Source organism: Euphorbia lathyris, chromosome 10 (assembly GCF_963576675.1).
Source record: "Euphorbia lathyris chromosome 10, ddEupLath1.1, whole genome shotgun sequence".
Taxonomy (NCBI): Eukaryota; Viridiplantae; Streptophyta; class Magnoliopsida; order Malpighiales; family Euphorbiaceae; genus Euphorbia; species Euphorbia lathyris.
Window position 1 is genome coordinate 9446078 of NC_088919.1, and position 11546 is coordinate 9457623.

Genomic DNA, 11546 nt, shown 5'->3' on the forward strand with positions numbered 1-11546 from the left:
AAAGAAACGGTAAATTACACCATGGCCACTGAACTTTAAACATTTTAACATTATGACTATTGAACTTCAATTTTTAACCCTTAAGGCCAGTGAATTTTACACTTTTTTAATATTGGTAGCTACTCAACACTTCAAACGACTGTTGGAGGCCTTAAATTAAAAAATCAGAAACTTTAATTTTTGAAAATTTCCATTTTGAGGTTATTTAAGTGTTGTTTGGTTATAAAAAAATTCTTAGATAGAGAAAATTCTAAAAAATGTGATTTTAGAAAATAAGAAAGGTAGTTTCATAGTAAATATCGTTCTGAACAACTTTAATTCTTGAATATTTTCATTTTTAGGTCATTAACAATCATTTTAAAGAGTTGGTTAAATTTAAGTAACATGTTAAAAAGAGGCGATACCGTTAAGTGGTGAAGCTCTTAGTCTAGTGGCTATGAGCTTACCTTTGATTATGGAGGTCATGAGTTCGAATAATGTCTGGATGGGGTGAGGTTTTTTCTTTCTTCTTTAATGTAAGTGCATTGTGTACAATTTTATAAAAAAAAAAAAGCCGATACCGTTAAAAATTGACGTTCAGTGGTCATAATATTAAAATTGGTAAAGTTCAGTAGCCATGGATGTAATTTACCTCCAAAGTTTCTGTCGAATCAAATGAGCCCTCGAGCTAGTTAAATCCAAGCCCACAGGCTAACTACTAATTCAGCCCAAGTTTTGTTGTTTGCAAAAATGCCCACCAAAGCACAAAAATATTGTCATCTTCACATTTTATTTTTAAAATTGTATTCATCATTTCTAAGATTTTAAAAAAAATGGAACTTTTTCATAATTGGGCTCGGACATCAAACCGGATTTATAGTTGGAACATAGATCATTTGCTCCGACCAAATGACTCGGATTGGTCGGACCAAAACATGTAATAAATAAATAAATATAATTAATTAATTTAAAATTATTTTTATAAATTATATATAAAAAAAATATAAACAAATTTTGATTTTTTTTTTTTTTTCAACTTCAAACCTAAATATATAACCGATAAATGAAGTTTAGAATAACTTAAAATTAGTCAATGTATTCTATATCATGAAATCTTTTTAATGGTATATTATAAACTGAAAACGGATAAGTGATAAATGAAAAATTGATTATCAAAGTGAATCACTTGAAATGATTTTGACGAGAATAAAAGTAAATTAAGCTTTCATCCTACATAGGAAAGAAATGATAAGTTCCACTAGTTTATAAGTAAATGACTTTTACAAGCTTTTAACTAATTACTAGAGAAAGACTCTCTCACGAGCAAAGGCAGGAAATTCCACGAACTAAGAGCTAACCACTGAAATAGAAAGATGTGATTTTTGGCAAAGAAACATAACTTTTAAAATTTGATTGGCTGTCGATTCTCCTACTAGCGTCCTACTCCATTTTCGTCAATTGCTTCTATTTGTTCTAGTGCATCAACAACTTCTTTCATAGACGGACGGCTTCTATGATCCAATTCTAAACATTTTAAAGAAAGTTGTGCTGCTAGTAACATTGCTTTCAATGAGTATTGACCTTCTATCTTTTTGTCTATAATACTTCTCAACTTTCTCTTCTGTGAGAGAATCGGCTTCAACCAATAAAACCTGAGTATTGACCTTCTATCTTTTTGTCTATAATACTTCTCAACTTTCTCTTCTGTGAGAGAATCGGCTTCAACCAATAAAACCTGAGTATTGACCTTCTATCTTTTTGTCTATAATACTTCTCAACTTTCTCTTCTGTGAGAGAATCGGCTTCAACCAATAAAACAGGTTTTGCTTCTGTGTTAGATCTAACGCCCTTAATCCTGTCATCAATTCCAACAGCACCACGCCGAAGCTATATACATCACTCTTTATAAAATAATGACCTGATTATGATGGAAAAAAAGACACTATGTCAGCTGATTCGTATGCCACTGCTTGGATAAAGGTTTGACAAGGTTCATTAAAGGGAGGAAAGAATATTTAGTTAACCCTGTAGTTTTCACCTGGTCAGTGACTGACCAAGTGAATTTGGTCAGTCACTGTTAGATCAAATAGGTGTAAATCTAAGCTATACGATTGTTTTAATCTCCAATTTATGATTTTAACAAGCCTAGGTCTAACGGTGACTGACCAAATTCACTTGGTCAGTCACTGACTAGGTGAAAATCACTGTTAGTTAACCTCCAAATCCCACCAATGTTGTGGGGCTGAAATTTGGGTTGTTTCAAGGTTTTCTAACCTTCATTTAACCCTATTTAACCATCACCTCCATTTAAACTCCTCTCCAAGCAAGGTTAGCTAAATAACCTCCCTTTAGTTAAACACTTTTACATATATAATCTAAACTACAACAACATTTTAGATCTCCTATTCTTGTTATGTCACTTAGTTCCAGAGTTCCCACAAAATTCTAATTTGTGGCAACAAAAACCTATGTATTTATTTCTATTCAAGTTTCAGAATCCATTTGGCAACCAGAGCTATCACATTGAATTCAAATCCGCAAATTTGAAAAATACTATTGCAAGTAGACCTGGGCATGGGCCGAGCTGGGCCGGGCTTTTAATAAAGTCTGACGAGCCCAAGCCCAGCCCAGCCCGCAAGAAATTTAGTCGGGCTGGGGTGGGCTCGGGCCTAAGATATGAATCCCAAACCCGCCCGTCCAAACCCATTTGTATATTAAAAAAAATTATGATTTATATTTATGTGAATTACAACAAATTTAAGTATTTATATTTATAAAAATATATCATATTTATATTTATATTATATCAACAGCGGAAGCTAACATTATATAGTATAAAAATATATAGTATACAAACGAAAATCAGAACAAATCAGCAAAATATAAAGCATTATATAGCATTAGCATTAGCTTTATGTACTACAGTTTATATTTTACTGATTTATATTATATATTATAATTTATATATAGTATATCGGGCCGGGCCGGGCCGATGTAAAATTCGTAAAGCCCAAGCCCGCCCAATTTTTGACGGGCTTATACGGGCTTGGGCCGGGTCTTACATTATTTTCATATGTCCAAGTCCGGCTTAATGGGCCTGGGCGGGCTTACCGGCCCATGCCCATGTCTAATTGCAAGAATGTTGGGCAGCATGTAGTTTGCAAAAATATTTTCCTTTTTCTTTGATTTATATCCCACTTTGGCAATATAAATCAACGAAAAATACTTTTGCAAGAATGTAAGGCAGTAACATAACCATAATCTCCATCTAAAGGTCCCAAAATGACAGAACTTAAAGTTGTTGACAAGCATATTAAAAGATTCACAGTTTACTACAAAATGGTGAGAGTATTACCTGTTGCAATATGTTCGGGAGCAATATAACCATAATCTCCATCTGAAGGTCCCAAGCATATTTTTGCATTATAATTCTGTAAACAGGAGAACAAAAAAGAAAAAAAATTTGGTAAACAGAGCTAGAAAATCATAATTCACAGTGAGATTTATGGAACTTCTCTCCAATTAATTTTATTTTCTTTTAGCTTCAGAACGAGAACTTACGCCATCAAGCAGTATTTTTGAAGTCTTGATATCTCTGTGAATAACATTATATGTTTGTGAAGTATGAAGAAAATCAAGACCTCTAGCTGCTCCAATAGCTATCTTGATCCGCATATCCCAAGACAATGGTTCAATCACAGAATTTCCTGAACATAAAACCAACCCAATAACCAAAGAAGTTACTAAGTAAATCCAAGCCGTTACATATTCTCAACTTTTTGCCACTCTTGCTCTTTTCTAATTAATTCTTACTTCTGAAAAGATGGCTGTCCAAGCTTGCCCTCGGCATAAATTCATACACATGAAAAAAGTCTTTACCCTCCCAACAATATCCTATACATTTGACCAAGTTTGGATGCGATAGACTTTCTAGAATGTCCAACTCCAACTGCATTATTAAATGAAAAACTTAGTATATTTAGCATAAATGCAAAGGATCATAGATATCATACAACATAAGTTTAGATGGCTAAATATGTAATTTAGATGGCTAAATATGTAATTTAGGACCTGGATATTGTCAATTCGTTCGATCATGAACTCTAACCCCTTCTTTGGAATAAATTTCATGCAAGAAAATAATTGTATTTTCTTACTAGAATTCAACTTGGTTAATTTACCAAATCATTTTCTATGTTCAGAAAACATTTTTAGTATAAAGGAACTCAATTGTTAATTGAGCAAATGTGCCCTCCACAAACTACTCCCAATTTAATTCTCACAAAATCGTTTTTTTCTTTGGCATGATTTCCAATTCTCATATAACTAGCTATTCTTAAATACGAGACAATTCCATTCTCTTTATTTTTTTTCTGCCAAACATGAAGAATAGTGGTAGTAATTTTAATCTCAATAAGAATATATACCATCTCGTGCCTGAAATGTTCCCCAAATCTCGATTTCTTGATGGAAACTGGCATTCCAGTGCTGCTTTTGGAGGGTGCAAAAGTCTCTTCGTTTATCCATCCTTTATAGAGTGTATCAGAACCCCCTTCACCCAACAAATTATCTCGTCTAAAATTCTGTATAGCAATCTTCATATCAGCAAAGGAGAAACTTCGCCAATGTAGATTTGCCTCGCAGCAACTTGCAGAAGAGTCAATAATATTAGATATATATTAGAGAAATAGATTATTTACTTCTGGCATCATGGACTTGAACTTGCTACATATTTACTTAACATATATCCTCACAAAATCCTAAATTATCAATCCCCCACTAAAATTCTCTACCAAAAGGATCCCACATACACTCACTTACGGGTTTTCGGATGTCTCTATTTCTCTAATATATATCTAATAAATAATACATTATAAGTTGAAAGTGCTATATTGATGATTGACTAATATAATAAATTGAGAAATAAAAAAGTATTACCAATAAATGCAATTAAAAGCATAAGAAAAGAAATTCTACCCCATGATAGTTGCATTAAGATCTCCCGTTAATGAATATAAGCTTCCATTTATTTCTATTCTCTCCAGCATTGGCGTCCTCAACGGTCCATAAGAGAAAGATTTCATCTTATTGCATTGATTAAGTTTCAAAGATTCCAATAAAGGCAACTCAATATCATCAACCCCACTGAAGACAATCCTAAGATTGGGTATATGTTGAAGTTCCAAAACCTTTAATCGGGGGAATACAATTATGTCTTCTATCTCATTTTCATCATGTTCAATAATTTCTTCCATCTTCTCACAATGACTAATATACATCTTTTGTAGTTGAGCCAAAAGTTTGGCTACTCGAGATGAGAAAACATATAAATTCGGACATTCTGATAAAACAAGAAGTTGCAAGTTCTGAAAGGAGGTAATTTTTGGTGGAATGTGAAACCATATATGAACTAAGTTTCGCAGCCCATACAGCTCTAACTCTTTCAAAGAATTAAAGGCTGTAGAAGTACCATAGTTTTCTTCAAACCAAAATACAACTTCTACTGCATCACAAAAAGCTATTTTGAGTCTTTTCAAATTCTGCAACCATTTTTCTGCAAAGTTGGATGGAAATGCAGTGTACATCTTCATAACTGAAACCTTCCAAATAAAAGAAACATAAAATGAAAATTAATAATAAACTGAAAACACACACGCACTATGAGACTATTCTGTTTAAAAAGAGTTCACCCATTAGATCTTAAATCTTTGAGTTATTAAATGATCTTAAATCTTATACTAGTTTTTGCACAGCCTTTTTGAGCAAACATAAAAGTGTGGTAAAATTGAGTTATTAAATGATCTTAAATCATATATTATTAACTTTAACTGATAGGTTACATCCTATTTATACACCTAAATACACTAATAAACTATAAAGTGTAATTACATAATACAATAAACTAGAAGGTATATTTGCACAACTCCCATTATCTAAATATACTAACACTTTTAAATTAAAATGAAAGACTATATTCACTCTTATCATTAAGTGATTTCCAATTAATATAAGATATTTTAATTTCCAAGTTATATTTAATCTTACTCTCCAATGATTAATAAAATTGAGCGTAGGGGATAAGTTGTTGGGTATACCTGTTTGTGGAAATTAAGTTGTTGGATATCGCCTTTTCGTCGTCTTGCTCTGTTTGTTGAGGTAGATGGTACACAAATGAGTTCCTTATCATCATTGTAACTCTCATTCAATATTGACTTGCTTTTATTTGTTGGAAAGGGCTTGGAATATCCATCACATGTACTAATTGATCCCTCTGCATGACTTGATACAACCTATCAATGAGAAAATAACGGTTAATGTTTCATATTTTACTTTTGTAAAGAAAGCTAACAATCCTAGTAATGACTATGAAAATCTTGTGGTTTTACCTTATCCATCGTCGAGGATTCTTTGATGTCATCGTGAACCCCATTAATCGTATTATCCTTGTGTACCAGTAAACTAATCAGCCTTGGAAGTGAATGCAAATCTAGTTCTTCAATAGAGCACTTTGTAAGGGGGATGTCATCCTCATCTTCATAGAAAATTCCCTCCATTTCATTACAATCAAGTATCTCTGTTCTTTTCATCCTCGATCCTCTAACAATTGATAATGGAAATACATATTTCAATTTATGGCAGAACCTTATGCTTATATGACTCAAGTTCGGAAGCCATCGAAAAGTTGTCCATCTTTCATGACATATTTCTTTCAAATTAGGTAACCTTGATAAATGGAGACACTCCAACTTCCTGAACAAATAATCACCTTCTGATAGAATTATCTTTTTTGTTGTATCAGCTATGTATTCAAGTTCATCACATTCAGAAATAATCATCTTCTTTAGCCGTAAAAAGTCATGATCTTCTAGCTGGTCGATGACATTCTTCAAATTTCTCACTCTTGTCAAACTCAAGTCTTCGGTGCGACTCATCAAATCACAAATACCACTTTCTTTGACATCGCATGCTTCACCTGTGAGTTGCAACTGATTTACTGAATCTTGGCCAAACGGTTGATATTTAACATTATTTGGTACAAGAATTTTAAACTCTTGAATGTTTTTGAATATCTGCGACTTTTTAGGCAAATTTGAAGCTTTCGGTACAGTAATTTGTAATGCATTTAGTGAAAGAGATACTATATCAGTAAGACTTGCATTGATTCTCTCTTCATCGTCAGAATTGTCCTCTTCCCCTGATTCCCATTCATCATAAGCATCATATTTTTTTGGCTTGCATCCCCACCTTCTGAAGCTTAATGGAAAATACAACTCTTCTAGTTTCAACAATCTCGACAATACACCTGCTGGAATGTATGCAATGTTCATTTTCCTCAAGTCGAGCAACCTCAGATTCTCTAGTTGTCCCATCCCCCAAGGAATATCTGTAGAACTTAAGACAACAATTGAAAGAAATTCCAAATTTATTAAACCACCAATCCAAGACATATCTTCAAACTTAGGTTCTTTCAGACGCAATGTTCTAAGATTCCTCAGCACATTAAGAGATTGTGGCAGTGATGGGACGTCCAATGATAGAACACGAAGCTCTTTCATACCTTCAAAGAAGTTAATTGGAATGCCTTGTGAATCGTCTCTATATTGAAGTTGTAGTAGAGTAAGCTTTGGACACTCCAAATTAACAGGGTGCTCACCGACATTTTTAAGCACAAGTGAAAGTCCGTAGCAATCTTTATACCAATTTGACTCGGGCCACTTTTCTATTATAACCTCTCGGTGAAATACCAATCGATTCCTTGAGGGAATCGACTTTGCTAAATCACGTGCACCATCTAACATTTTTACATACTGATAGCCGGATTCATCTTTCTCCTTAGCAAGCCTAATCTTTCCAACTATTGGTTGACGGCGATATTTTAGATCATTAATGATCGAAATGATGTCATGGACTCTAGATTTTGCTGCAAACATATCATGCACATCTTCAAACAACTCTAAGCTCATCCCGTATATTACCAATTCGTCGATTGGTATTCTAAAATCATCAGGAAACATGCTACAAATCAAAAGACATAACTCCGCTTCTGTTGGAATAAATTTAGACCTGTACCTAAGTAGAGGTATGCAATCTGAGCGACATGCCAAATCCTTTGATTTTGCTTTCATTTGTAGCCAAATAATATTTAACTTGTTTTTCACTTTGTTGGCAGCAGAAGCAATGTCAATAGATAAGCCACCATGTTCATCTGTAATGTGTCTTGCCATTTGATGCAAAAGTGGCTGTCAATCAAAATTAACCCAACTAATATTATTAAAAATTAACTTATAGTTAACCAATCAATCAAAATTAAAGTTAAAGGAGAAAAAATAAATAATGCTAAAGACATAGTGAAGAAGAACGCAGCAAGAATTATCCCAACTTTTGGACATCTAGTGATCAAACTAGGGCTGTAAATGAGCCGAGCCGCTCATGAGCGGCTCGGTGGTCGGTTCAATAAAAGCTCGGCTCGACTCGGCTCGATTGTAAACGAGCCGCTCGTGAGCACGATTTACTGCCGAGCTTGAGCAGGCCAAAGCTTGGCTCGAAAGCTCGCGAGCAGGCAAGATTAGAACATTTATGAACAAATTTTAGTTTTATAAGTTAACAAATATCTAAACTTAATAAACGAACTATTTGCAAAAATCTTGTTTATTTATTCACGAATTTTGCTTGTGAGCTTGTTTATGTACATAATTAAAGAGCTATTTGTGCCTACAAAAAAAAGAGCTATTTGCGAGCAATCTTCATAAATATAATTTTTGTAATGAACCAAGTTCAAAGAGGATTTTGGGCTCGAAACAAGCTCAAAACTCGGCTAGAGCTCGTTTATTTTCTAATGAGCTGAGCAAGCCAAAGCTCGGCTCGGGCTCGAGCTCGTTAATTTTATAGCGAGTAGAGCTTGAGTAGACCAAAGTTCGGATCGGCTCGATTACAACCCTAGATCAAACAACAATTATATAATATTAATACAAGCAAAGATAATTAAACTCCAAATAGAAAAGTATTCCAACCATTTCTTCATCTATCAATGGTAATGAGATAATTTTTTCAACACTGATGGTAGTCAACTATCCAATAATCTAACTAATTACACAAAAATCAATCTCATATCAATAATTTCAGTAATAGCTCCATAAAACATAATCAAATCTTCAACAAATACAGCTCCAAATGATATTAAACCAACGGAATATAAGCATGAACAACTAATTATTTGCTATTACTAACAATCAATATATTGAATTTTTTGAGAACCCAGAAACAAGTACATGACATATACCACGAATATAGCTCAATTAACTCCAGTAAGTTACACTTAATTTAGAGGGAGAAAGATAAAATGATTAAGTACTAGTAATAATTAACTTCCAACTAATAATCAATCAAATTAGGATTTAGGATTTTACCTGGAAATATTAATTCGTGGCCTTATTTACTTTGAGCTTCTAGGAAACATGATCCAATGGATAAATAAAGAAGAAAGATAAAGAGACTACTGAAAATAGCAAAATATCAGTTCCCATTATAGGATGGAGTTGGGTGACAAAATAAAATAATATATATTTATTAATCATTTAACTTTTAAGTCCCAATCAATCAATCACATAGTTTAATTAATTTAAGTTTGGCATTACCAGCTCCCTGAATTTATCCAAAATAGTAGATTGGCTTTCTGAACTTTGCAAGTGTCTCAACAACTCTCCAAACTTGTTTATTCTGTAATAACTAAATACAAAAACCATAATATTAACTCTCGATCCTCATCCATTTAATCTCTCAAACCTGCAACACTAACTCTTATAATAGGTTGAAAGGTAGGAGTTTCGAAAAAATTACCTTTCGAATAAATGAAGATGTATTTTTAGAATTTAGGTTTAATAAGTTTTTGTGTTTAGTTATTAAGTAATAAGCAAGTTTAGAGAGTTTGTGAGACACTTGCAAAGTTCAGGACTAATATACTTCTATGGACAAGTTTAGGAAGATGTGATACAAAATAAACAAATTTAGGAAAATGGTGATTGCAAAGTTAAGGAAGCGAATCTACTATTTTGCATAAGTCCTGTAATATATCAGGACTTTAAGTTTACTGAAACCCCATCCATTTACCACATACATTTCTTCCTAATCAAATAGAGGGCTAATTTTTCAGTTAATTCAATATTCAACTCAATCGAAAAAAGTGAATTTATCAATCAATAATCTGTTATCAAAAGTAGCAATAAACATTTAAAAAGAATCATAAATTTCTACTCACCTGGCCTTTGAAAACAATCTTTCCGTTTATCAGTTCCAAGAAAGAAAAGAAAATCAGAATGTGTTAAAGAGAAACGAAGTGGGAATATGGATGAAATATTTGAAAACAGCTTACTGAGCTTTCGTTTGGTAGTGAAAGATTGCAAAGAGGTGAGTGAAGCAGTCCGGCATAGCGATGGCACTGGTAGCCGGTCCTAATGGACTACAACCTATATATCAAAATCATTACCCGGTCGGCTTGTTGTACGAATGTTTGACAAAGTGATTAAAGGGAGGTAAGGTGAGAGGAAGGGAGGTTATTCAGTAATAATTATTCTTTGGCTTAATACACCACTTCCAATGGGGCTGCCAATTAGTCCGGCATTCTCCATCTCCGTTGGAGACCCGATCCGTTGGGGATGGGGAATCCCGTTTATGATCCCCATAGGACAGGGATGGTTTTTATTTTATCCTCGATAGTCGGGGACGGGGTAGGTATGGTTATAAGTGTTCCATCCCCGATCCCGAATGTCCCCAACGGGGATCCCCGACTAAATACCCGAATATAAAAAAAAAATAAACTAAAAATATACATAGGTGATTTAGATAAACTAAAAAAGATTGAGTTGTAACCTGGTTGTTTTAAAACGGAATATATTCTAAAAATAAATTAGGATAAACTCTAACTAGGTTGGTTTAAAATTAAAACGGAATCTATGCAATTAGGAGTTGAAATTGTAAAATAAAAAAAATTGAAAGCTAATAAGTAATGCATGCACCCAGGACGGGATTCCCCACGAGGATGGGAATTTTAGATAATCAAAACCTTCGAAACCTTAAAAAAAATAGAGAAATTAAAAAGTTAAACGGGGATGGGGAATCCCCGCAGGGATTCGGATTCCTCACGGGGCGGGGATGGTAGCTAAAATTTTCCCCATATGTTATTCGAGGCGGGGACGGGGAATCCCCGATAGACCAGTGGTCGGGGATGGTTAATGCAATCCCCGTCCCGTTTACAGCCCTAACTTCCACTAAACCTGTCTAAAGAGTAAATCTGTCCAAAAAGTTTGATTGGCCTGAATTTTTAAAGTATTTTGATAGTCTTTGTAGAAAAAAACGTTAAGTTAGCCTCTCTATAAAAAAAAAACATTAACTTAGTCTCTGAACTTGCGGAAAATGTAATCAATTGATCACTCGATTGTAAAAAAATAAGTTTAAATACAGAATCTTTTACATTTAACTTAATTTTTTTGCAATCGAGTGATCAATTGATTACATTTTGTGCAAGTTCAGAAAGCTAAATGAATGTTTTATACCAATTGAAATGACTATCA

At 33.6% G+C, this 11546-nt stretch overlaps 1 protein-coding gene across 12 annotated transcripts; it reads right to left on the minus strand.

Moving 5' to 3' along the window:
• Window positions 1-1121: 1121 nt before the first annotated feature.
• LOC136208803 (uncharacterized) lies at window positions 1122-10631 on the minus strand. 12 transcript variants are annotated; one of them, XM_066000043.1, is made up of 11 exons: window positions 10349-10631; window positions 10235-10252; window positions 9387-9475; window positions 6366-8219; window positions 6075-6269; window positions 4957-5579; window positions 4407-4626; window positions 3793-3928; window positions 3541-3686; window positions 3335-3410; window positions 1122-1897 (listed from the first exon to the last, which is right to left on the minus strand). In XM_066000043.1, exons 4-11 carry the CDS (start codon window positions 8202-8204, stop codon window positions 1701-1703), a joined length of 3432 nt encoding a protein of 1143 aa, XP_065856115.1. In that variant the 5' UTR covers window positions 8205-8219; window positions 9387-9475; window positions 10235-10252; window positions 10349-10631; the 3' UTR covers window positions 1122-1700. The 12 variants fall into 12 exon arrangements, with proteins under 12 accessions (XP_065856115.1, XP_065856117.1, XP_065856114.1 ...); XM_066000045.1 differs by lacking the exon at window positions 9387-9475; XM_066000042.1 differs by having other exon boundaries at window positions 6366-9475.
• Window positions 10632-11546: the final 915 nt, after the last annotated feature.